The sequence below is a fragment of the Cervus elaphus genome, chromosome 10 (genome assembly GCF_910594005.1).
Source record: "Cervus elaphus chromosome 10, mCerEla1.1, whole genome shotgun sequence".
NCBI classification, from domain to species: Eukaryota; Metazoa; Chordata; class Mammalia; order Artiodactyla; family Cervidae; genus Cervus; species Cervus elaphus.
Window position 1 is genome coordinate 16,562,976 of NC_057824.1, and position 26,382 is coordinate 16,589,357.

The window sequence follows — 26,382 nt, forward strand, 5'->3', positions numbered from 1 at the left end:
AAAATGCCTCCCTTCTTCCTCTCCAAGTTACCCAGTTTCTCTGAAATTTGTACAGGTTTTCCATCCAAAAAAACATGGTGGCCCAAGGTCTTTTCCCATTTCCTTCTCTTGGGGGGCTCGTCAGGACCCACCAACTACCTGGCCTTATGCCTCTAGCAATCAAGCGTCCCACCAGCCAGGAACGGGAAACTTGAGGACTTTATTCTGCTCTGGGAAAAAACAGCACATGCGCTCAATGGTGATGTTGCCAAGGTCTGGCAGCAGGCCTCGGGACTATGGCTGTGAGGATCAGGGCCTTCTAGGGAGATGGGTAAAACAAAGAGCTGGAAGTAATTTTAAATTGGAAAAGACCGGACTTAAGTCCTCTAGAGCCACGGTGCCCGTTAGGGTGGGTTCGGCCAGAACCCTGGTGGGCAGCCCTGCCCTCAGCCTTTCCTCTGTCGGAGCTTCTCCAAGTACACCTGCAGCGACTTCTGGATGGAGTCTCTGCAGATGAAGCTGATGAAGTTCTGGATGTCAGCGTCGCGCTGCCTCAGCAGGCGGTCTGCCGTGGCCTTTCGCATCATGTTCTTGGTCAGCTGGCGCGCGTGATCTGAAGAAGACAGGGCCCGCCTGTGAGGACCTGGGCTCTGCGCTGGGACAGTGCTATTGCCGAGCTGCCCCAGATGGTTCCAGCCGAAACTCCGGCAGAAAACTCAAGTGAGCAAAGGGAAGAAAAGGAAAACCACCTGTCCCCTGCTGTCCGCTGACTGCTTTTAAAACCTTACAGGACGATACTGTGAAAACTGCCTTGTCAGCTCGTTATTTTCCCTCAGCTATATCGTCGGGAACATCTTCTATGTCGCTAACTATTCCTTTACCACCTCACTAACGGCTGGCTGTGCGGTATTCGGGCATCAGCAAACCTGGCCCCCCACAGCTCAAGAGCTGAGAATGGTGGTTGCATTTTTATATATGGTGGCAAAAAAATTTTAAAGGCTAGTATTTTGTGACATGTAAAAATCAACTGAAATTCAGAATTCAGTGGCTTGGTGTTCCAGTAACACTAGATACACTTCCTAGTTCACACACACTGAGGCAGCCCTCACTCCAGTGCTGTGGTTATGGCAGTGACCGTGTGACCAGCAAAGCCGGACATCTCCCTGGCCCTTTACGGACAGTCTGCTGACCCCTGGTTTCTACTGTCGTTGACATAAGCACTCCTATTGCCAGATGTAGAACCTGCAAGCTGTTTCCAGTTGTCTGTGTAGTGGGTTGAATAGTGGACGCTGGAAAGGTATGTGTAAGTGGCTTGATTAAGAAAGAGGTTTTTGCAGAGGTAACTAAGATGAGATCATCTTGGATTTAGGGCAGGCCCTAAATCCAGGGAGGGCTTCCCTGCTGGCTCGGTTGGTAAAGAATCCGCCCACAGTGCAGGAGACCCAGGTAGGATCCCTAGGAAGATTCCCCCGGAGAAGAAAATGGCAACCCACTCCAGTATTCTTGACTGGGAAATTCCATGGACAGAGGAGCACGCTAAAGTTGGGCACGACTTAGCAACTAAACCACCATAACCACTGCCTGAATCCAGGGACAGGTGTCCTTAGAAGGAACAGGAGGTCTGAGATATAGAAACATGTAGAGAAGGTGTGTGAAGACACAGGCAGGGGCTGGAGTGATGCAGCCACAGCCCAGGAGTATCTGGAGCCCCTGAAGATGAAAGAGGCAGGAAGGCACCTCCCCAGGGCCTCTGCAGGGAGCAAGGTCCTGCTCACACCCTGATTTTACTCTGGCCTCCAGACTGTGCAAGAAAGCATTTCCATTGTTTTAAGCACCTAAGCGCCCTCACCCCTCAATTCCCCGTCTTGTCACTTGTTACACCAGTCTCAGGACACGAGGTCAGTCTGCTACTGTGAGCGGCCCATCTGTGTATGGCTTGAGAACTCCTGGTCTTATCAGGAGCCTCAGGCTGAGAGGGGAGGGGGCCCTGCCGGCCCGCCGGTACCCACAGCTGCTCCCCCACCCCCGCCCGCCCCTCACCTGGAACGGCCAGCCACCGGGCCATCGCCGAGAGCGCCGCGCCCAGCACCTGGTCCTCCGGCACCACCTGGTCCACCAGGCCCACCTGGAGAGCCTCTGCTGGTGGGAAGAGCAATCCCAGCTGCAGGGCCTGCTCCGAGGCGCGGTGCCCGATGGTGTTCACATACGCGTCTTTGAGCCTGGAAACAGACACCCGACTTGGAATGGGGGCTCGGGGCTCCAGGCCAGGGGGTGGGGGCAGTGGGCCCGGTCCCCGGCCTTACCAGAAGGGGGCGACGATGCCCAGCAAGGTCTCGTTCAGCCCTATGTGGTACTTGGGGTTGTCAGCCAGAACCCGGAAGTCACAGGAAAGGGCCATCATACAGCCCCCCGCGGGGCAGGCTCCCTGCAGGGAGAGCCAGACCGCTGGTCCCTGTAGCGTTCCAGAGGGCCAACCCCATCTGGGGAGCGTGCGCAGCAGGACCCGCACACCCCTCTTCCCTCAGGCTCATGTCGGGCTGCGAGCGGCTTCTCTCTCGGCTCTTGTCCGGTCCCTCAGACGCCAATCGCCCATCAGGCCTGGGCTGTCACCTCACGTCCTGCCCCAGACGGCCTGGGGCCACCCCTGTCCTCACCTCCTGCACCCACTGTCCCCATGGAGGTGGCCGGCCACCCAGCCCCACGCATCCTCCCAAGCCCGGCCCCCCTCCTCTCCAGCCGGCTCAGGCCCCTGGCCTCCGCCCCACCCTTGCCTTAGGCCAGAGCAATGTCCCCTAGAGGTGACCACAGGCCCTGGCTCCCGTCCCCACACTCAGCCCCACCACGTGGCCCTCTCTTCTCACCTCGTCTGTAAAGGCAAGCTGACCTCTGTGGGTCTCCCTGACTGCCCCCTTCCTTTCTGAGGGCTTTCTAAGGGAGGCCTATGTCCACCTACCCCAAGGGCTGGCCCACAGTGAGCAACCCAGGCGGCCCCCGGGGAGGAACACGCACGTTGATGGCGGCAACCAGCACCAGGCTGGACAGGTACGTCCGCAGCCACAGCTCCTGCACGGCCTTCCAGTACTCGGTGTAGTGGGCCGGGTTCCTCCCGCATACCTCCGTCAGGTCCAGGCCGGCGGAGAAGACCCTGGGGCAGTCCTGGGGGGACAGGGGCGCCATCAGAGTCCGCCCTGGGGGCCTGGCAGTGCACAGGCGCTCGAGGGCCGGAGGAGCTGAGGTCATGCTCAGCAGCAGGATGCTGCCCCCAGGCGCCCTGAGCTGGGGGCTCCGGGGACTCAGCCAGGACCCCCTGGACTGTTCCGTCTGCATCCTGCCATATTCTTCCCCTTCCAGCTTCAAATGGGAAAGGCAGGCGGCAGGGCCAGGTGCTCCCCAGGGACATAAAACACGGGCCCTTTTACCCGTGCACACGGCCCGGGCAGAGGAGTCAGAGGCCGGGGAAGCTCCTAATGTCAGAGAGGACATGTGTTCTGGCTAACCCCAAAGGGCCAGCAAACCACAGACCCGCCAGGGAAGGAGGGAGCGGCGAGTGGTTAAGAAGGCACCCCTCCCCTCCGCCCTGGGCCATCACTAGTGAGGCTGAAGGCTGGGGTGGGGGCGCAGACCAAGACAGAAGGGGACCAGTGCTCCCAGTGTGGACACCAGGTTCTGGGCGCTCAGTGAAGAACGCAGGCCGGGGCAGGAGGGGACCCCCGGCCGTCACACAGGAACCCTGCGCCAGGGTTTTCTACAAGCCCTGCTGGAGTGTGTCCGGTTCCCAAGGCTGCTGTGAGGTTGTTGACCACTAAACAGAACTGGCCGGCTACGGTCGCCACGGGCTGCTGCAGATGACAGCCACCCCCGCCCGCCCCCCAGTGGCCGTGAGGAGGGGTGGCCACACTCGACATGCCCTACATCCTCATACGAAGTGACTGAAGCCAAGTGCAGGGCAGGTGTAGATGCACCCCGTGCTTCTCACACACGCAGTGCGTGTGTGCACAGCACCTGCAGACTGGCCTTGTTTGCATGGAACGTGTTCCACTCTTGCCTCTAAAAAGCACCCCAGGGGATGGGAAGCTGGGCCGTCAGTATGCGTGTCCCACTGCCTCACCGGTCGGAATCTTGTGGGGGGTGGTGGTGAGCAGCCCTGCTCCGAGGACATGGCAGGATGGCCGTCCAGCTTTCCAGCCTTCCTCCCTAACCTCTTCCCACCACCAGTGCCTGGCTGCTCCTCCCCGCCGCCCCCCAAATTCAACACACTTTCTCAGCATAGAAGTGGAGGGGGCGTCGGTGCAGCCCATGGTCCTGGTACTGGAGGGAAGCCAAGGCAGAGAGTTCTACTCTGGATGCGAGAGAAGCAACTGCATCAATGCCAGACAGAAGGCATGGGGCTGGCCTGTTTCTGCGACTTCCGACCTCAGTGACTCTTGTGCAGCGGGTCGAGGTCAGGAGTGAGGGAGCAAGGGAACCTGCTGTCTGTTCTCCCTCCCTCCCCCAACCCTGCTGCAGCAGGGGCCCCAGTAAAGCCGTGCCTGAATTTCTTGTTGGGCCTCTAGTCAATTTCTATTGGATGAGCAAGGCCAAGAACCCCGGTCGTTATCAGATTTATGGCCCCCAGCGTGTGGCTCGTCCCCTTCTGCAGAGGGGATCTGGGCACCTCTGGGACCCCCGAACGCAGCTTCCCAGTGGGCAGCAAGTGGCCACCTGAAGCCCTGCCTTCCTGACCCCGGGGGCTCAGGTCCCTCATCTAGGCAACACTGCCCCTGCCTCCTCGTCCTTCCCCCTCTCCTGCTGTTTCTCTACTTCTCTCTGTCCTCTCCTCCTGTCTTCTCCTTTCCAGAGTGGATGTTGGGCAGCCACAGTCTCACTGCTCTCAGCTGGCGAGACCTTTGGCCGCCCACGGTGCACCTCGTCCGGCGGCCAGCAGAGGCCTGAAAGGCAAGCCTCACCCGTGCAGACCCTGGCCCAGTGGGCCATCCCTGCCTGGAGATTCACAAGAGCGACAGAGGTTCAGTCCTCATGTCGGGTAGGGGCTGGAAGACCCATCGTCCCGGCGTTGACTCACCTTTGTTTTCCTGTTCTCATTCTCTGTCCCTCCCGTTTTACCTCTCCCTTGATCCTTAGACCTGCACTCCCATCCTTTTTTATCTGGAATACTTGCCCATGTCTACAAGGTTTTGTCATTGGTAGCTTTGTCTTATGTCGTTTTGTCTGTCCGGCTGCCCTGCTGATGTTGTGGGCACGGTGGAGGACTTAAACCTTGAAATACAAAGGCAGCCCTTGTATTCTATATCTCAAACACTGCTTGAGACTCCAACCTTGGGTTACTTGGTGGGATTTTAAAGAACAAAAAAGAAAGCTTTCGTTTCTCCCTCCTCTGCCTTTGCAATGGAACTGTTCTGACTGTGTGCTCAGAAATATCGGATTCATCCGTAGTCCCTCAGAATGAAGGAAAAAAGTGCGAGGGGAGGGCATTTTAAAATTCAAGTGGGAAAACTATGAGGCCTCTGGCTCTGTCTTTATGTAAAAATTAACTTGTAAATGGGCTTGTATTCAATTAGCTTAAAGGCAATTGAGCCCTTATATATTCTCAGAAACATAGAAGAGGCTCATCAGAATACATTTTGGGCTCCTGTGATCTGGGAAAATAGTCAATATTTAATTAATATCTGGTATTAGTGCTGGCTTAGACTTGTGGGTTTAATTAACACAGACCTATACCCACATTAAGTATAATACTTTCATTGTACCTAGGGTTACTGAAAGGAAGTGCATACTGTTCCTGTTATAAAATTTGTCACCAGGGAAACAACCCGACATGATTAAATTTTTAAGTAAATGTAAGTGGGATTAGAGCTTTTTGGTAAACTCTAGAGGAATAGCTTTGTGTTGAAAAAATCCATCTAAAGCAGTCCCTCCCAATGTTGGTAACTTAAAAACTAAGACAAAGTAAAATGAAAGGAATTCACTGGGTTCAAGGACCATTTCAAATAAGATGAAACAGAGAACATTGATGGCTAAACAGGTGTAAACTGACCTACTTGTGTCTTCTTATCAGAGAGAAAAGAAGCTGTTTGGTGCTACCTTGAGATGACCTCTGCCAACCTACAGAATGCCAGTGCAGAAGGCCCTTCATGGCGGCTTAAGGAAAGGTGGGTGTGTGTTTTCAGAAGGGTGTATGAGGAGTGGAAATACGTTTTGTTAAAGGAAAAAGAGTGATTCTGTCCTAAAGCTGGTTATTTCTCAATGGAAAGAGTAAGGGATAAAGTATGGCTAATCAAAGTTGCAGGTCTACAGAAGAGAAACATGGAGAACAGAGTTTTGTTTGTGGTCAGGACTTTCCAAGGTTGAAATCAATTTAATTGGGTAAATGGGTTTTATTCAGAGTAGCCTGATGCAAGACGTGATTTGGTTTCTGTCTCTCATAAGAGAACAAAGTTTTCCTGGAATGCCGCTTTTGACATCAGATTGTGTGAGCTTCTGTGCCTTTAAGTGATCTGTAATGACCTTTGAAATCTTTTTGTTTTCCACCTTAGCTCAAGAAATAATTGTTTCACAGTGACCTTGATTCTATTGACCTACGATTCTATCTATTCTATCTAAAACATTGTGATATTTTGGGTGGACTTCCCAAATATCAAATTGTAACTAAAGTTCTTTTGACGTCCAGCTAACTTTGAAACTGACGTCCCCAGAGGAGATGCAAAGCTAACTGGGTTCACTGGGTGTGTTAAATTTCATGGGAAACACTGTCCAAACTCACTGTTACTGGTCTCAGATGGGACCATCGGGCTCTCCCCAGTTTTATCGCGACCACCAAACAGATGGGGAGGGGGCTTGGGGTGCTTCTGCTGTCCAGTCTCTCCCCTTACTCTGTGTCCAAAAACCCCACGGGAACACTCCCAGTTCGGGGCCCTCAGGTCCTGGCCCCGTGACATTTCCCACTGTGCCCAGCTCCAGTTCCTCCAGGATCTCCTTCCCTCCAGACCCCGGCAGTCCAGACACTGTGACTATCTACTGGGCTGGCCACTTCCAAAAAGCCCACTTCCTAGGCTTTACAGATGCACAATCTCAAGCAGGTCACCCCACATCGGGGACACTGTTACGTACATAATAAGACGTGAGCGTCAGAGACAGCAGACCCCCCTCCGGAGAGCCCTGGCGGCACACTGGCACCAGTTCAGAGGGCCCCTAAGGTGAAGCCCTCGCGCGAGCGACTGACGACCAGAGATGCTGGCTAGGTGTCGACGGGAGAGCAGAGGACGCTCAAAACCCCAGTAGGTGAGAAGGGCATTCGGAGGACCCTCAAGCCCCCTCTGACAAAAGCCTCCTGGTGAGATGCCTCTGGGACCCAGGACTTCATTTCTAGGAGCGCTCTTGGCCGAAGGTTTCCCAACATGGGAGGATCCTCTTCTAAGCCAGAAGAAACACCTCTGGACTGTATCCTTAAAAACTGGAAATCTAAAAAAACAGATGGGCTGAAAAGGGAAAAACTTAAACTGTACTCTAACACTGCCTGGCCTTTATATAAGTTGGGGGAATGGAGAAAAACTGTGAAGGAAGAATTATAAACATATGTACAAACTCAAAATATGCCTTCCTTGTTTTACATGCCCATGCAGCTATCTGGAAAGAAAGGAGACTTTTATCGTACTTTTTTAGAAAGAGGACTTTTAAAATGCAAAAGATTCCCTGTGAAACGTGGGGCTGAGATTTTACATCTCATAGAAGCAGCTCAAAACCCTAAATGAGGCTAGATTCCCTGGCCAAGACTGTACCTGATAAGGGTTGATTCAGTTCAGTTCACTCAGTTGTGTCCGACCCCATGGACTGCAGCACGACAGGCCTCCCTGTCCATCACCAACTCCCGGAGTCCACCCAAACTCATGTCCAAGTTGGTGACGCCATCCAACCATCTCATCCTCTGTCGTCCCCTTCTCCCCCTGCCCTCAATCTTTCCCAGCATCAGGGTCTTTTCCAATGAGTCAGTTCTTCGCATCAGGTACCCAAAGTACTGAAGCTTCAGCTTTAGCATCAGTCCTTCCAATGAATAATCAGGACTGACTTCCTTTAGCATTGATTGGTTTGATCTCCTTGCAGTCCAAGGGACTCTCAAGAGTCTTCTCCATTACCACAGTTCAAAAGCATCAATTCTTCGGTGCTCAGTTTTCTTTACAGTCCAACTCTCACATCCATACATGACTACTGGAAAAACCATAGCTTTGCTAGATGGACTTTTGTTGGCAAAGTAATGTCTCTGTTTTTTAATATGCTGTCTAGGTTGGTCCTAACTTTTCTTCCAAGGAGCAAGCATCTTTTAATTTCATGGCTACAGTCACCATCTGCAGTGATTTTGGAGCCCCAAAAAATAAAGTTTCTCACTGTTTCCATTTTTTCCCCATCTATTTGCCATGGAGTGATGGGACCGGATGCCATGATCTTAGTTTTCTGAATGTTTAGCAGAAAAGGAGTGGTTTGTGCAACTGCCAATACTTTTTGTTGCATATGAAGCTAACACCTCCTTCCAGGTAGAAACCAACACCAAGAAAATCTGTCAACAAGCCATTTGACTTCCAGAGATAATCTACTAATCCTTGCCATTCAGTGTGGGCAAGGAAATGAAAACTGGTTCTCCAGCTCATTCTCTTGGATCCCCCAAGGCTTTTAAAAAGTCTTCTGACAGGAGGTTGTCATTTTCTTATAACTCTTTTCTTTTCAGTCATACTGATTTATGCTGCATTTTGTCTGGTACTCTGTTGTCTGCCTACTGTTGTAAACCTGCGACTAAGACTTTTTGGTCCAAGGAGAATTCAGAAGGAAAAAGCCTGACCTCGGCTCTAGGACCTGTCCGGAGAGGGATGGGGAGCACCGCTCCTGGAACAAGCACGGTCTTGGGGGCCACCCTGGGCTCCAGGAAGCTGCTGAAAACCAAGTCTGCACTGGGTCCAGAGTTCGTGAAGTTGCGTGGTTTCAAGGTCATCCCTGCCCAAAGGAACCTACTCTCACCTACATCCAGGCCCGGGTATGGAGCACCGAGGCCTGCCCCAGGGCCTGGCCCCACAACTGCGTGGGTCTGGGAGGCGGCCTGGGACAGAGGCATCAGCTGCCTGCGGGCAAACCAGCTGGCCACAGCCCGGCTCCCTCGAGTCACACCCAGGACTATGACCCCTGAAGGCCTGTGATTGCACCCGCACTTGGGCCGCCTGGGTTTTCTCCAGCCTGTGATGTGTGTGGAGGGCTTTCTGAGCTCAGGGCCTTGGGGGGAGCTTAGGAGCACTCACAGAAGTTAGGATGACGCCACGGAAGGTCTTGTCGTTCTCCAGCTTCTCCAGGCTGATGACCAGCTCCGTCAGCAGCTCCAAGCTCAGGGAGTTCACGGGGGGATTCCTCAACTTCATCACGGCTACCCCTAGTTTGAAAACAAAGAGGACAAAGCTTGTGCCAGCATGAGAAAGGTGCCCCCAGTCACCTACGGGAAGGCCATGGGAAGACACACAACTGTTGGGTTTTTTAAACTGAGGTGAGATTCATGTATCTTATAATAAAGGGAACCCTGTACACATCGGCAGTTACCATTCCTCCTGTTCCAGCCCCTGTGCGCGTGTACTAAGTCACTTCAGTCGTGTCCGACTCTTTGAGACCCTACGGACCAAAACCCACCAGGCTCCTCTGTCCATGGGATTCTCCAGGCAAGAATACTGGAGTGGGTTGCCATGGCCTCCTCCAGGGATCTTCCTGACCCAGGGATCACTAATCACTGATCTCCTTCTTGTTCCTATGGACTTTCCAACTGTGGACATTTTATGGAAGCGGAATCATAGAAAATATGTGACCTTTTGTGTCTGTCTGCTTTCACTGAATGTTTCCAAGGTTCATCCATGAAGTAACATGGATGTCAGTGCTTCGTTCCTTCTTAAGGTCAAATAACTTTCCACGATCTGTGTACAGCACGTTTTGCTTATCCATTCACCGACCAGTAGACACTTGAGTTAGTTCCACCTTTTGGCTATTTAGAGTAATGCTGCTGGGAACACTCACATACACATTTTTGTTGATTTTTTTTTTTTTGAGTTTAAATGCATTTTACTTTTAGACAACCTACATGACATGTTTTTTTCCCTCACAATGCCTCCGCTCCAAATAAATCAATGTTCAAAACAAATGAAGTGCTCATGATGATATCAGTCCAATTTTCTCCCAGATACCAAGTCTGACATCCTCCTGGGAGCAGACGGCCTTATTGTAAGTGAGCAACTCTAAGAACTAGATGTGCGAGGAGGAATTCCAGTGGGGGGTTCTGGTTCACACTTGTTTAAGGATCAAGGGTACGAATATCAGGGGCCGGATGTTCTTGAAACTCTCAGTTTATACATTCATTCTGCCAGCAGCAGGAAAAACGGGAGTGAAGGGCCTGCCCCTGTAGACAGTGAGGCTGCTGGCTTGGCTGAGGCCATCTGTTCCCACTGCCTGGCCCAAGGGCAGACCCTAGGGGCTTCAGAAATGTCATCCTACGAAGAAGAATCAATCAGAACTTTCAGAGCTGAGCTCCCCAAACGTGGTTCAGAGGTAAGTTTCTGAAGCTGACTCTGGATCTTTGCTGTTTAGTGAGACAATATCTAAGAGTTTGGGGGAAAGGTAGAGGCCAAAGGTGAACAGATGGACTTGGACATCACCAGGTAAATAATCACACCCCTGGCACGGGTTGAATGTTGAACAGGATCTAAAATCAGCTTTTTTTTTTTTTAAATTATTTTTAATTGGAGGATAATTGCTTTACAATATTGTGTTGGTTTCTGCCATACATCAACATGATAGCACTTTGGCACTTAAATGAAAGCATTTTATAAAGCACTTTTACTCCATTAATTCCTCTGAGTCTCAAGATGCCTGAGGGCCACCTGGGTCTGGCAATGAGGACAGAACGATGCTTGGCTTTGACCTCAATTCAACCTCCTACCAGGATAAGCCGGCAATGTTTAGGAGGCTTGGAGCTGGGAGGCCGTGAGGCAGCTTGTCCTAAAATGTGAATCTCTCTTGTCTCTGCCCCCAAGTCAGCTCAGGTTCTAGCTCTGAAGGGCTCTCAGGTGGAGAAAGCACAGCTTTCTTTCAAAAGTGCTCTTTCTACCTCTTTTTTTACCCCCCTTGGAGACTTTTAAGAGGTGTTCTGATGGGGGTGGGCAGAAGTGATTTTAATTGTGGCTCCTGGCTCTAATTAAAAAAAAAAAATATCTGCTGGGTTCTGTGCCACCTGGGAGTATTAACAAAAAGTTAAAAACGTTATTCCAAGATGCTTCCAATTATTTTCACTTCCAAAGTTAATAGCTTATATAAGGAGCACATACCCCAAACTTTAAAAACAGAAACATGTTTATCTTCATAATGAACTGGGTGGAGGGGTGGGGGGTGGTGGTGGTCGTGGTGAAACAACTCGACTGGTGATGACCCTTAGCTTTGAACTCAACAGAAACTTACTTCAAAATCGGGCTTTATCTCGGGATTTTTAGAAATTCGAGCGCTTTCCCGTGTCCGGATTCTAGGTCTGGGTCCGGAGCCGGAGGCCACCGCGGAGCCAGCTCTGCTGCCGGCGGCGCCCCGTTCCCCACCGCGGGGATGCCGGGCCCTCGGGGGCGCTTACCTGCGGCCGCGTCCGGTTCCACCAGCACCCGCTGGCTCCCGAAGCGCCGCTCGCCATCCCCGCCGCCGCCGGCCGCCGGCTCTCTGCGCCCAAGGGTCGTGCCCCAGAGCAGCGCCCCTGCGGAGGTCAGCGTGAGATCGGTTAGCCCGCGCGCCCCGAGCCCCGAGCCCCGAGCCCCGCGCCCCGCGCCCCGCGCCGGTCACGCACACGGACGGAGCAGGGCGCGCGCGGGGACGCGCACTCCCGATGCCAGCGCCATCTTGGCCGAGAATGGGCAGGTCGCGGCGCCGGGGTGTGATCTTGCCGTCTGCCCCGCCCCTGGGGAGCGGCCCGCTCCTCCCGGGCGGAGCCTCGGGCTCCGCGGAGCAGACGTCTGGGCCCGGCGGATTGGGCTGCACGTAAGTGACGGAGCCAGGGGTTTGCGCTCAGCGGCGGCCAGGGGCTGCGGGGACCTGGCTCTGGCCACCCCGCAGAGCGTGGGCGCTCGAGCGCCACTTCCTGCCGGCGAGGAAACAGACTTGCAGCTTAGCCTGGGACACAGCCTGGTGAGAGAACTGACCGTTCACCTCCTCAAGAGGCTGCTCACTCCACCGGGGCTCCTCCTAGGGGAGGGGGAGGCGACAGCTTCCCTTTGCCCTCAGTCCTGCTGAACACACACAGTGCTGGCATTCGGTTTGGAAACGCTGAACACAGTAAGGGCCAAGGGATTATAATGTCGTAAGCGTTCTTCCTTCTGGAACACACTCATTTTTGAGGTGGGAAGTTTTTCCATGGCCATCTAACACAGCAGGGAATGAGATCTACCTTTTTGGTCGGGCAGAATTCAAGGCTCCTGGAACACACAGTTGATAACTCCCCTGGTGGTCCAGTGGTTAAGACTGTGCTCCCAAGGCAGGAGGCAGGATCCTGGCCAGGGAACTAAGATAAACATTTAAAAAGTTTTCCTGGTCAAAGTGTTTTGCAGCTATGACTTTGGAAATGAAACCATTTATTTTAGGCAATTGTGTTTAATTCCCTCACAACTGAAGCAGCCTTGGGGGGCAAGGACAGGAAGGAGGCAGTGAACCCGGCACACATTGCACTCTAATCCTAGGTTTATTCAACACAATTCTTTTACTCTACACAACAAAGTACAAACACAACATCATCTAAAACGCTACAAAGTTACAAAACTCAAAACAAAATTTATAGTACTGACTGTACAATAAAAGCTGAAAAAGCAATGTACACGCTGCCAAGGTAACCAGCAAGACCACCAAGAATACCAACACAGTGGAGTTGAGGTGGGGGTGGGGTTCTGTGATGACCTGGCAGAGCTGGCTCTCAACGATTTCAGAAAGAGGGGTCTGTGTGTCTGTGTCCTTGCACACAACACAACTACATGTGAAAAGAACCATTCTGGGCAGATGATGGTGGTGGGGGTGGTATTTGACCCTAGAGATTAGAAGAGGACTCCGGCTGGGCTAGGCAAACAGGAGTAGCAGTTGCCTAAAAGCACGCCTTTCCTGTGGGACTACACCGGCCCCAGGTCATCTGTGGAATGGGAAAATGGGCTCCCAGGCTGGGGCTGTCCCCACACCTGAAGCCCCTTGTTCACCCCTGCTGGCTCTGCCGCTAAACTCTCAGGAACTAGAAACGTGGAATCGCTCTAGCTAGAAAACTGGAGGGCATCTTTACAAGCACGACCCCAGACCCACAACACTCCTGCCGCTGGAACCCCGCCGCCTGGGGAGACTGATCGCCGCCTCCACCTTGAAGCCTGCCCCGAGGGAGGGATTTCCTCCCTGTGACCCCTCTGGAAACGGACTAGAGCGGTGGGAGGGAGTCGCAGGGGCGGAGCTCCGAGCCCCGCCTATCGGGAGGAGTTGGAGCTGGAGCGGCTGCGGTGACGGCGGCGGCCTGGAGAGCGGGAGCGACGGCGCGCAGGCGACCGACGGCGCGGGGAGCGCGACCTGCGGGGAGAGGAGACAGGGTGTCAGAAAGGAAACCCAAGCCTATGATCACAGGGGTGTAGCCGCCTTCACACAGAGCGGCGTGGCTCTAACTTGCCAGTCACACAGCTGGATCCCTCTGGGTAGCACCGACAGAAGCCCTGGGGAAGACGGAAACGTTCCGGAGCCTAGGGTTCTGTCTCCGAGGGCCGTGCGGTATAGCTGGCCAGCACTAGAAGAGGAGGCATGGCTCAGCCCCGGCCTCTGCCAAGGCTGTTCCCTACTCCTCTGACCCTTCCGGTCTTCTCACAGAGGGCGGGCAGCGGCTGCACCTCTGTGGGTCCCTCAATCCGCAGCTCTTCCCTTCCCCGGCTGGAAGGACCTCCAAAGCCATCTGGGCAATGCTGCTTTCCCACCCCCATCAGGGGGCAGGCGGGGCTGGACAAGGTCCCAAAGTCATTGCCCCCTCACTTTGTTTTGTCAATAAAGGTCCTAATCAGCCCCCTATGAAACCCCAGAGTGACCCACCTTCTCCTCATCCGTGGGGGTGACCTGCGCCACATAGGAGGAGGTGGCAGCATCCTCCTGGGAGGGCTGAATCTCCGGGGGGGTGGCCGGGGCCAGGGGGCCAGCACAGCAGTGGCAGTGATCTCCTGGCCATCGATTTGTCCTATTGAAAAAAGGATAAAGTCACAAAATACCTTTCTAACAAGCACCTACCCTGGTGGGTGAGACAGAAAGGAGCCTGGAGGAACAAGGACAACCCATTCTGGTCACAGAGAAAAAGCAGCTCATAATCGCCATCACTGGAGGTTTCATCAGGAGACCCACTGGGGGCAGGACCCTAACTGAGGACTCCATCTTGGTGTGTTGGGATAGCCTCTTGGGGAAGCCCATTCAAGTCAGCACCTAAAGAACAGGCAGGAACTTGCTAAGTGAAGGGAAGGGCTGTGCCCCCACCCTGAGCTGGAAGCAGGTGCTGCACCTGAACGTCCTCCTTGAAAGCAAACGAAAGGGGGCAGAAGAGAGGAGCGAGGAGACAGTCGGGGCTTCAGCAGGACAGAGATGGGGTGAAATATAAGAACTCAGGGGATGACAGGGAAGGACAATCCCAGGAGCCTGACCCAGGGTCAGGTGAACGATGATTGGCACCAGGTGACTGGATGAGCTGTGATTTGGGGGTGGAGGGGAGGGGGGAAGGGTTGCATCAGACAAAGAAGGAACTATTTCTGGGGTAGGGAACAAAGGACAGGATGTTCAGGAGACTTCAAGTCTGTCTAAAGAAAGTTTGCAACAAGTGCCTCAGGGGGGTGAGTATGTGTGCAGCCAGTACAAAAGCCACACAAGTGAATGATACCGCAGAACGGCGAGGGGAGGCAGCTCAGAATGGGGCACGAGGAACCTGCAGGGTCTCAGGGAGAGAGAATGAAGGAAACTGAGGCAGAGACCCAACAATCCCAGGCGACCAAGCACAGCCAGTGTGTTCCCAAAGGGTGGGTGACAGGCTCGTCTACCTTCTCAGCTTCTGCTTTCAAGAGAACTTCTGAGGTACTGACTCTATCAGTACAAATCCAAGATTTGCACCTATGGTCAGAACATACTTGAAAGGCCTAAGTAGATGCAGCCTAAGGTGGCCCTGGCCCATGGCCAAAAGCTAGTCCTGGTTAGGTATAGTATGGGCACTGACTATGTAACAACAAAGAAAAAAAAAAAAAACAAAGGGAAAAAAAAGGAGAAAAGCCATCCTCTAGCTGCTACTGCTAAGTTGCTTCAGTCGTATCCGACTCTGTGCGACTCCACAGATGGCAGCCCACCAGGCTCCGCCGTCCCTGGGATTCTCCAGGCAAGAACACTGGAGTGGGTTGCCATTTCCTTCTCCAATGCATGAAAGTGAAAGTGAAGTTGCTCACTCGTATCCGACTCATCGTGACCCCATGGACTGCAGCCTACCAGGCTCCTCCATCCATGCGATTTTCCAGGCAAGAGTACTGGAGTGGGTTGCCACTGCCTTCTCCCATCCTCTAGCTGGCTGCCAGTAAAAACCAAGCCCTTCCATTTCTTTCTGGAGACTGAGCGGTTCCATTCAGCACAATACAAGAAGACAGAGAAAAAGTCCTACCAGAATCTTAAAGACAAGGTGGAATACTTATCATCACACACATCCTGAATGTGTCTAAGCATCCTAAATTTTTAGCAAGTGCTCAGACTCCGTCAAACACAAGACTGACACTCTCTAAAACAAAGGCATGACTCACAAAGTTAAGAGCTGATGCCTGCAGAGTGACAGATCCCAGTTTATGCTGAACTCCTAAAAACACTCCAGGGGGGTTTAAGCAGATTGAAAGATTTAGGACCTAAGTACCAAGGAAAATTTTGTACTATACAAACTACCAGGACTCAAGGGCAATTATCTTTCAAACATGGAAGAGGGCCTCCAAGGATGCCAAGGTTCTCAGGGGTTCAGGCTCTTCTCCCCACTCAGCCTGGCAACCCACATGGGGCTCGGGCAGTTCTGGCTCAGCTCCGCTGCCTGGAGGACATAAGCAGCAAGCAGGCCCATCGAAACCCACACTCCTTAAAGTGCTGCCTATTCAAGATGCGAAATGACTGACAAATGTTCACAGTCCTTCAAAGGTTGTCAAAGCCAATACAAAGTGGCTGTAAACGTCGTCAACAGTTAAGATGCATTTTAGGAAAGAGGTAAAATTTGTGGATTCAGAAAGTTATCCTAAAAATGCTGTTTTAGCAAAACAGAGAGGATTAAAAAAAACTCAGAGAGGATTAAAGAAAACATTCCCATATAAAAATGATGTTTCAAAAAAAAAAAAAAATGTTTCATTACAGTCCAATAACTTTGTGAAGAAAAAAAAAATCCTTCATTTGATCCTTAAGTTTTAACAGATTGAAATATTCTTAAAATGCTAATATATTCATATTTGATGAATACTTTTTCAAGAATAATGCTCTGTAAAACATGTTTTTGGTAAACACACACCCACTGAGTAAGAACTGGAATCTTGACAGAGCTCCAAGGAAATTCTCACATGCAGCCAGACTGGAAATCAGTTCTCATCACACCAGGTATGATGGGCAGCTGGTCTGGGACAGGTCAGAGCAGGGCTGGACTTACCTCCATCCATGTGCTTCAGCGCCTTCTCAGCCTCGTCTGGATTCTCAAACTCCACATAGGCGTAGCCTTTAGACAAATGGGGGTGCATCCTTTCTACAGGCATGTCAATCATTTTAATTTTCCCATAGGTGGAGAATATCTCCATGATGTGATCCTAGGGCGGAAGAAGGGTCACTTAGGCTCACCCTCCCATCACTTGTGTAAAAGTCAGAGAACTCGCCACACAATGACCACACCCTCAGCACACACACAAAATATATTCCGTTAAAATGAAGTAACCAGTGCTCTACTTGGTCACATGCCACCAACTCAGCCCTCAGAAATGCTGCATTTTACGATTACCTTCTGGCAGAGGTGGGCTTCTCATTTTCCATTTTAAACATCTGCAAGAATCACCCCAGTGTCCACTGGACAGAGCAGGACTCCTCACCTTGGTCACATTCCTGGTGAGCCGCCCGATGTGCACTTTGGTGGGTTTTGGGGAAGGGCTCCGCCTCTTCCTTTCCTTCTCATCTCTCTTCGGTGGCTTGGACCTAATTGAAAAATACAAAATCCTATCAAGACAGTGAAACTCCTTTTTTGGTCTACTTTGGTAACAACTATGGTAACCTTATAGCCCCAGTCTGTAAATTTAGGTCCCAGATAACTTGAGTTTTGGAGGCGATCCCCCGAACCAACCAGTCCCCCGTGGAGAAGAGGGGCTGGAAAGGGGCTCACTTTGAGCGGGAACGCCGCCTGTTGTCGTGTCTGCGCCGAGAAGGGCTCGGGGAGCCGGAGGAGCTGCTGGAGCTGGAGCTGCGCGACGTGCTGGAACTTCCCGAGCGGCTCGAAGCTGAAGACGAGCTGGAGCCACTGCTGGAGCCCGTGCTGGTGCTAGAGCCTGAGCTGGAGGTAGAGCTGGACCGGGACCTGAGGGGCAAGAGGAAGGGGTCACGGGCGGGAGCAGTGCTTCCTCACTCCAGACAAGAGGAACTGCTGGGCTCATATTCTCAAGCCTCATGGCTTTCCCCAGCACCCACGGACACCCTCCAGCCCCGTCCTAACAAAGTCCTTGCAGGGACAGAAACAGCATTTGTACCGTGCAGTGACAGGACTGCTTCCTACCTACGCAGAAGCCTTGCCTACTGGGAGGAAAAGGAGCCGTCTGGCAAGTCAGAGCCCCGGCTCAGCTTGGAAGGCAGCTACTGACTGACACAGGCTGGTTTTCAACAGAAGGAAAAGAAAAGAGCCAGGCTAGGGTGATCCAACCACAACTCCAAATCAAAAGCATGCAAGAGAAAAGCATAACTCAAGATGTCGCATTCCTAATGCCTCCAAAAAAGGAAAAAAAAAAAAAAAAAAAACACAACCAACACCGTCCTCTGTATGATCAGAGCAAAGCCCAAACCAGTCTGCCATAAATTAGTCCTCTGAGTCCTTTCTTTATCAATAAAAAGACAGAACACCCTGCAGGCTCTTTGGGAAGGAAGAGGGCCATGGCCTGGCGAGGCCCTGACCCGCCAGCCCCACCTGGTGCTGCTGCTCCCGCTGGAAGCGCTGCGCCTCTTCCGAGTCTTATCCCTGCCGCGATCCTTCTCACTCGACTCCTTGGTGGCCCCTTTATCTTTAGAGCGGTCCTTGGACTTCTCATCAGAGCGGTCTTTGCGTTTGGTGGGAGAAGGCGCCCTGGACAGTGAGGGAGAGTGTGAGACGACATGCCCCTTGGGCTGAACCCTGAAACCACAGCACAACCCAAAAGGGGATGCAAAGGGCTACAGAAACCCCAGACCACCACAGAGCAAAATGGTCTGTGGCTTAGGACACTTTCACTGTAAAATTCAAGATATTTCCAATGTCCCCCTTTCTGAGGGTCCCTAGCAACAAGCACCCCGAAAGTAGCACTAGAAAAATCTGACAGAAGGATTACCTAGTGCTGGACTTTTTATTATTTTCTTTGACTCCTAGCAAGCTCTTCTTTTTCACTCCTGATAAATCCATTCTCCCCTTCTGAGGTGTTCAAAGCAGCAATGGCGGCCTCACTTATCTGAACTCTCACGTCTAACTTGAGTCTGAGAAACGATCCCTAATCGATTGCAATTTACGCCAAAGTGCAGCCTAATAACAAGATAAAAGGATTCAGAGTAAATTGGCAAGGCAACAAATCTACTTTGCAGTCAAAAGCTGAGCACAGGAGCAGGCAACAAGGAACACAGTCAGCAGTGATTATCTACCAAGCCAGGAACACCCGGGCTGGGCCATTTCTTCAGGGAATCCCGCCCCCACAGGAGGCACTCAAGAAGAACCATCAGCTCAGCTTGTCTTTTTCTTAAGCAATGGTGTGGGTGGTGGTGTCCTGTTCTTTGACAGGTAGTACAATGCCCATTTCTCACCAGTTTGACGGTGAGCCCTCTACAGTCCTTTAGAGACACTACAGGAGCACACGGGCAGGCAGAGCAGAGAAAACCCTAAGTGACAGGATTCGACCTCTCTTCACTGCTGGAATCTTTGCAGGATACATTGGATAGATATTATGACTGGAAGCAAAAACCATTTCAAGTGACTGGTACCAGTATCAAAACATTTAATAACCAAACAAATGAAACGTCCCCCATGAACATTTAAAAAGTAGTAAAGTGAGACAAAACACAACAGAAATGTAACCTGTAGAATCTAGGTAGTGGTTCTGTGACTATTCGGTGCACTAAATTTTTTTCAACTTTTCTGTATGCTTACATTTTTGGAAATGGATGCATTCACCACATGTAAAGGTTTAGCTAAGTTCCAGGGCTGGCGCATGTACTCAATAAAAGGTCATCAGTAATACTACGCAAGAACAAATTATTAATTCATTATGCGCTCTGTTTCCTGGGGCTGTTGCCTTTAAGTATTTCCAGTGAAGTTTTGTGTAATTTGCTTGAGTTGCAGAAGCAAAGATCTCAGGATGTTAGCCTCAACTACTCGTATCTCACCTTCCTGTAAGTAACCTGGACACAGCCCACCAATCAGGATCCTGTTCCCATGTGTGCACTGCTGCCAAAATGCGGGATAAACAGTCTGACTCAAGAAAGAGTGCCCAGCGGTGGACAAGCAAATGAGATTGCAAAAGAGAGTATTACCCGTGCTGTTCTTTTCCAGGGCTATAACGTCTTTTTAGACATTATGTCTCAAAATGAGAGGGCATACACACAAAAAAAGAGCCAAAATTTAAAAAAATAATAATAAATAAGGCACTACAGACACTCAGCAGGCAAACTGTTTACAGTTAGTGTGCTTGCTTAGACAATCAGTGAGTATAATTCAGTGCTTAAAGAGTCTGAAGTCCTCCTGTTTAGGTTTGATTCAAAGCTTTGTTGTGTCTTTGTATCAATCCCTTAATCATTCTGAGCCTCAATTTCTCATCAGCATTAAGGAGAGACAGAGTTCCTAAGCTTCATAGCTGTCAAGAATATAAACCAAATTAACCATTAAGAGAGTCTTGGGGATCTAGTTAAGGCTCAACAAATGTTAGCTAATATTAGGAGAAAGGCTTTGGAGGCTTTTCTCTGAGGCAAACTCTTGGCTCTGAAGTCACACAACCCCTGAGTGATCAGCAGGGGTCCCTGGACTGCCCCTATTACGATCACCAAGAGTGGTATTGTCCAATAGAAAGAGAGCCAGCTACAAGAGTACTCTAAAATTTTCTTGGAATTAGGTTGCAAAAAAGCATTAGTTAACAGATGAATAACTTTAAGTAATGTATTTATCTGACACACTACACCCCAAACATAATCTTTTCACCAATCAGCATACAAAATGATTAATAAAATATCCATGCTTCCCCATGCTAAGCTTTTTAAACACATCAGTTTCAACTAGGTACATTTCAAGTACTCAGTAGCCACGTGTGGTCAGAGGCTACCTTATTACACAGCTGACCTAGAATATATATTCTAGGGCCCCACTCCAGTCCTAAAGATCTGCTCTTTGTGAAAACAAGCACCACCGTTTATTCTTAAAACTCAATTAAGAACACAGAGTAAGGGAAGGCTTTTCTGGGTGTGGCCAGAGGGCTAGAAAGCAAAGGTTGATTCTGTTTACACAAGTTCAGGTAACAGGACCGTGGTTACCTCCCCCATCCTTTGGAAAGGTGCGCGTCCAACAGCCAAAAATAGGAGAGAACAATTAGTTATAGCTCGAGTAGATGGCGTTTCAGCTCACATCTTCGGAGCACCTTCTCCATTTAAAAGTACATTTCAGGCACAATTCATGCGAGATTGGAAAAGGCCACGCCTCTGCTCCGTCGGTTTTAACCTTCCTGTATTCTCTCTTTTGGGGTTACCCGTCAAACTGGGCTCCAAGACATTAGGGGCCGTATCCCCAGGGGCTAGCACCGGGAACGGCACACAGGAACCCCGCAGAGGTTCGTGGAGTCGATATTTGAAATTAATGGCTTCAAAGGGAGGGTAAGTCGGTCAACCAGGGCATCCCAAAAAGCATCTCGTACCCACCGGCCCCGGCCCCGCACGCGACCTCGGCGCCCCGCGTCCGCGTTCACTCACAACTCCCCAGTCCAGGAGCCGGGCCGCGGGCGCTTCCAGGGCAGGGCCCGGCGTTGCGGGCCTGGGTCTCCAGCCCGGTGAGAGCCCGGACGGCGGAAGCCGAGTTCCCGGTCGCTCCGAATCCCGCGGGCCTCACTGGTCCCGCTGCAGAGCCGAGGAAACGAGGGCGCCCTTCCGCCCGCCGCGGCCCCGACCACTTCCGGGCCGCGGCTTCGGCGCCTCCCACTCAGCCCGCCCCGGGCCACACTCTTTCTTCTCAAACCCGGAGCGACGCCACAGGCCCTGCCGTCACCACCGCGTGGCCAGGGAGCGGGCCGGCTCCACGATGTGCCCCGCCGAACCTGGCGGGCGGGCCCCAAAGCTCGGATGGGGTCGGATTCCCCCTACTTACATCTTCCCGCCGCCGCGACCTCCTCCCGCTCTTCTCAGCCTCAGAGGGCGGCGCGGCTCTGGCGTCAGGATTAGGGAGCGGGAAGGCGCGGTCGTCCGGCGCGCAGCGATGACGTCGAGCGCCTCGGCCAATGGGCGCGAGCGAGAGTGTTAAAGGGCCAAGGCCTGTTTGGGAAGAGACGCGACTGGGCGCTTACTCTGGAGGGTCGACCGGTGCTTCCCCGGGCGTGCTGCATGCCTCGTGGGGTCGTCAAGCTGGCAGTTATCGGGCTGGGAGGGCTGCTTCGTGCGGACAGTTCACTGGCTGGCGCGGAGCGGGTTAAGGCGGCAGCGGGCCCGCCCTCTCCGTGCGCGTGCGCACCGGGCGCGCTGCGGGCCTGGCAGCGTCCTGGGTCGCTGGGCTCCGGACCCCGCCGCTTCGTGGGGGGTCCCGGGAGGCCTGTCGGCGGGGTTGGAGGAAGTGTGTGCAGGCGCTGCACGCTCTGGCGGCTGGCCGTGGGCATCCGTAGGGCAGAGGCGGCTTCGCGAACAGGGCAATTGCGGGGATGGGTTCTGTGCAATTACCGCGCATGGCGTGAGGGGTTATCCTGTAGGCGCAGATTCTGTGCCGGCGGAATTGTACCGGGAGGACAAGGCAGGGGGTAGTGCAGCCAGAACAAGCGGGCTGCAGAAGGCAGGGTGGAAGACAGTGTGCAGAAGGGAACGCGCCTCCGAGGAGCTGACCCTGCCGCTGAGGCCTGCAGTAGAAGGGCATGCCCAGCAGAGGGAACAAAAGGTGCGAAGGCTCCCTGGAAGAAACCGGGGCTAGGAAGGTGGAGTTTAGCGTTTGGAGGAAAAGAGAACTTGTGCAACATACGGCGCCAAGGCTTCATCCTTCACTGTCAGAGCGTTCTGGCAAAGGCAGGAAGCTGAGGGTTAGAGGCCCAGGACCAGGCAGGAGGCTGTTGGAGTAAAACCCGGCGCTGAGCGGGCCACTGCTTGCGGGGTTTTTTTTTTAACCGCTGTGTCCCTCCCCTCTCCGAGCTGCGCCTGGCAAGCAGTCAACGTTTCGTGACTGTTAGTGGGGAGAGAGAAGGTGCGCTCCCACCCTAGACGGGCGTGTGAACAGGTAGGTGCCGCAAGGAAGAGAAGGGAACAGAGTCAAGGCCCTTTTTGGGGGGAAGGAACCTGTGTAGCTTGGAAATGGGTCAAATATCAGGGGAAAGGACAGGACAGACCATCATGGGGCTTGGTGGCTCTGGATGGATGGATGGATCTGTGATTGAAGTCTTCGAATCATTGCTTTCCTCTCCATGTGGTTTTCCCAGCCAGTGGATGGTGGCCCCTTCCCTTCAACCAGTTCCTCTGGCCCTGTCCAAGGTGTCAAGTGTGCCCCTAAAACTAGCCTGGGCTAAGGGGCATCTGAGGAGTTGGGGACGGAAGACAGTTCCCGGGGTGGGCAGCCTGCCTTTTGTGTCCTCTGCCTTGGCACCAGCACACCTGGGAGGTGGGGGTTGGCAGTCAGTCTGGGTCCCTGTTCCCCTCTGCATTTAGATTTGGGGCATTTATTTCTGCATCACTGTCACAGCTGCCATGGCCACTGATGGAGGCTTATGTGGGACAGAAGTGTGGCTCAGGCCCTGCACCAGTGAAGAGGCCCAGAGGGTCAGTGTTGTGGGGGGGTGGTGTGGCCTTGGTAGGTCAGGCCTGCATCTCCCGGAAGTCTATAAGGAAGTCACGGCAGCGTGTCAGAGCCCCGTATTCAATGCCACATCAGTGTGTGCTGGGAAGGCTTGGAATCCAGAGCCTTTGCCCAGGGACACAGTGACACCCAGGGTGGGGATGGGGCAAGCCCGTAATCACCACCGTGGTGGAAGGAGGACGGAGACACAGCCATCTGGAATCTGGGTTTTGTTTTGTTTTTTGTTAATGTTCTAGAGTAATAGAATTTGGCATGCAAGTAAAATTTTTTTAAACACGTTTTATATTAAATGTAAAAGCATGATTTATTCACTTACGAATTTAATCCACTTTGTTTCTAAAATACTGTTGATTTCATTATCAAGTGTGTTACCAGCTGTTGAGCTTTAAAATTTTGAGCATCTTGGCTTTTGCCATTTTGAGACTCAGCAGGGTGTGTTTGGAAGGAACATGAGAAAATAAAACTCTGGAGGTCCCCCAGCCCCAACCTTCCAGGAGTCCTGGGTTCCTTTCCACCCAGCCCCCAGTGCCAACTTGCTAAGGCCATGGAGATTGAGGGCCCGGGAGCTATGGCCTTTGGGGATCTCAGGAGGTGGTTGGTGTAAGTTTGATGGATGGGGTGGGGCAGGGCTTTCCTGGACAGGGCCCTGGGCAGCTAGCGCCAGGTCTGGAGCTCCAGACCGGAGGCATCCTGTGCCCCTGGCCAGTGTCCTGAGCCCCTCCCCCTTAACCCCCGGGGTCGAGGTCCACCTGCTGATAATGTAGGGCTGCACTCACTTTGAGGAGCATGCCCCCATCAAGGCATACTGTCCCCCTGCCTTTATCTGCTATGGGCCTGATGGCCTCTGCAGTGCCTGCCCTTGCAGGCTGGTACCCTGCACACTGAAAGGGTCAGGGAGTGCCTGCGCTGAGTTGCTCACGAGGGCCACACAGGAGCTTTGAGCAGGCACTTGCATCCACTTGTGAAGCATGTCTGCCCACTGCTGACAGACTGTATGCCAAGGGCAGGCATGGTCCAGCCAAGTGGAAGAAAGGGGTTTGGGTGGGGTCAGGGCGGCTGTAATGTATCGGTGACACTGGGAGAGGCATTAGAGGAGGAGGTGGGTCAAGGGGACTGACTTCTGTCTGTAGGGGTGAATGCCTGCAACCCCCGAAGGAGCCTTGGAGGAGGAGGCGCCCAAGGGGAGGTGCTGGCCTGTCCGTCTTGGGAGCCAGGCTGGATCTGAAAGGGCCTGCCAGTTGTGACGGTGTGCAGTTGTAGGGAGGCCTCCCTGGCTCTGTGTCTCCGCAGTGTGGGGGCTTCGGGTCCTGAGCACCTCCCCCGGCCCCGAGAGGCACAGACTGCCCAAAGGAGGGGCTGCAGGGCTGGGGGCCACTGAGCAACGGGCTTGGGGGCTTGTGCTGGTTTTCATGCCTACCCCTGACCTTGGTGTTGGGGGTGCCTCGTGGCACCCCTGTGGGTCTTCTTGATGCAGAAGTGGGTGGAGTTTAGCCTCTCTCAAGCCAGGATGGCCCGTCTGCAGGTGTAGCTTGGACCCCTAGCACAGACAGCGGGGTGTGGATGAGGGTGGGTGGCACTCACCTTCACACTGACCCATCTGTGTGGGCGTGGGGGTCCCAGGGGGCCTTGCTAGCTCATGCCACAAGCATCGCACTGGTCCCCAGAGGTGAACTGAACAGCAGCTGGTGTGGGGTGTCCCTCAGATGAAGCTGCAGGAGATGACTGCCCTGGCTGGCAGTCTAGCCGTGGGTCAGACTTTTGGAACCCTCCCCTCAGCGTTCCCAGGCTCTGGTCCCACAAGGGTCAAGTCTGAGTGCCCTGGGGCCTTAGGACACCACCATCTCTGTGTTGGAGGACCGGGACTGAGTTCAGTGGGGCTGGGGGTGAGTCCAGCCCAGGCAGGCGGGGCCGGCCCCTCCTCCACCTGCCTGTGTGGTCCTTCCCAGTCTGTGAGCACCTGGGACCTGCCTTCCAGCCTTCCCCTGGAGGTGCTGACCTTGGCTCCCTCCCCCATTTTGCTGGGCTTTCTCTGCCTCAGTCTTTCTGCTGCTTTGTGAGTCTGGGCCCAGGGGTCCCCCAAGGTCACCAGACTGGGGTGACCTTGGCTTCCTCTCAACTGCCGGGCTAAAGATTTGGGGTCGGGATTTGCCCAGAAACTGTCAAGTTTGTTCTGCTTTTCTGAGCCACTGCAGCCCCAGGGCTAGGGCCCTCTGGCGGGGGCGGGGTGGGGAAGTGGACCCTGGGGTTTGGCCACAGACCAGCAGAGAGGCCACACCCAGGTCTTCCTGGCTGAGGTAGGGTCTCATCAGCCCAGGTGGACAGTGAAGGTTCACTTCCTCTATGAGGCAGCCTGCCCAGAACAGGCACCGCGGAGACTGCGGTTGTCTCCTGGTATCGGGGGGTTCTTTAAGCGGGGGTATGCCTGGCTAAATAAAAGGTTGTGTCTCCCAGCTTCCTGCATCTGGTGCGGCCATGGGCCTGCGTTCTGGATGATGACAGGAACACACAGTATGTAACAGTCAGGAGCTGTGCCCTTCTGCTCTGCCCCCTGCTTCCTGCTCAGTCATCCGGGATTTCGGTGGCACCTTGGACCCTGGAAAGTGACCTTGAGGAGGGAGGCTTATACCTCGATGGAGCCGGCAGGTGGGTCTGGCTCCCTGAGACCTTGACCACCGGTGACGGAACACCTGCCTTCTCTGGACTTTGTACTCAGCAGAGAAATAAACTCTTGTCCTTTGTAAGCCCCTGCGGTGTGGTTTTCTGGTGTGTGCAGCAGACTCGGTGCAGTCTCATTCCACAGGGGCTGCTCTGGTGACCGTCTACCTGGCAGCTCTTCCCCGTGGTGAAGGCAGAGGAGGGGCTCGGCCTCAGGCCCGCCCCCCTCCCTTGGGCATCACCACCCCCCTTCCTTCCTGAGGGCCTTCGGTTCTGGGTGCAGCCGTTAGGCTGAAGGATGGTCCCTGTGTCCACCGACCGTCTCAGCGGAGTCACACCGCGGGCAGGACTCTTTCACAGGCCTGGCTCTCAGCCCTGTCGCAACCTCTAGCCCTTGGGAGCTCAGGCCGTGCAGGCAAGGAAGGCATGACCTCGGCCCCGGTGGGCGTGGCAGCCATTTGGGGCCA

At 53.3% G+C, this 26,382-nt stretch overlaps 3 protein-coding genes across 7 annotated transcripts; 1 reads left to right on the plus strand and 2 right to left on the minus strand.

Moving 5' to 3' along the window:
• Window positions 1-180: 180 nt before the first annotated feature.
• Window positions 181-11,974, minus strand: ECI1 (enoyl-CoA delta isomerase 1). Its single transcript, XM_043915970.1, has 7 exons — window positions 11,819-11,974; window positions 11,612-11,728; window positions 9,258-9,385; window positions 2,989-3,135; window positions 2,283-2,404; window positions 2,020-2,198; window positions 181-592 (listed from the first exon to the last, which is right to left on the minus strand). Exons 1-7 carry the CDS (start codon window positions 11,868-11,870, stop codon window positions 426-428), a joined length of 912 nt encoding a protein of 303 aa, XP_043771905.1. The 5' UTR covers window positions 11,871-11,974; the 3' UTR covers window positions 181-425.
• Window positions 11,975-12,687: 713 nt separating this feature from the next.
• On the minus strand, window positions 12,688-21,770 carry RNPS1 (RNA binding protein with serine rich domain 1). Of its 5 annotated transcripts, none has more exons than XM_043915965.1 (8): window positions 21,581-21,736; window positions 18,579-18,766; window positions 18,182-18,337; window positions 17,390-17,581; window positions 17,103-17,205; window positions 16,673-16,826; window positions 14,071-14,212; window positions 12,688-13,563 (listed from the first exon to the last, which is right to left on the minus strand). In XM_043915965.1, exons 2-8 carry the CDS (start codon window positions 18,647-18,649, stop codon window positions 13,464-13,466), a joined length of 918 nt encoding a protein of 305 aa, XP_043771900.1. In that variant the 5' UTR covers window positions 18,650-18,766; window positions 21,581-21,736; the 3' UTR covers window positions 12,688-13,463. The 5 variants fall into 5 exon arrangements, with proteins under 5 accessions (XP_043771900.1, XP_043771901.1, XP_043771903.1 ...); XM_043915966.1 differs by lacking the exon at window positions 21,581-21,736 and adding an exon at window positions 21,190-21,327; XM_043915968.1 differs by lacking the exon at window positions 21,581-21,736 and adding an exon at window positions 21,139-21,156.
• Window positions 21,689-26,022, plus strand: LOC122702133. Its single transcript, XM_043915627.1, has 3 exons — window positions 21,689-21,693; window positions 21,736-22,354; window positions 25,712-26,022. Exons 1-3 carry the CDS (start codon window positions 21,689-21,691, stop codon window positions 25,751-25,753), a joined length of 666 nt encoding a protein of 221 aa, XP_043771562.1. The 3' UTR covers window positions 25,754-26,022.
• Window positions 26,023-26,382: the final 360 nt, after the last annotated feature.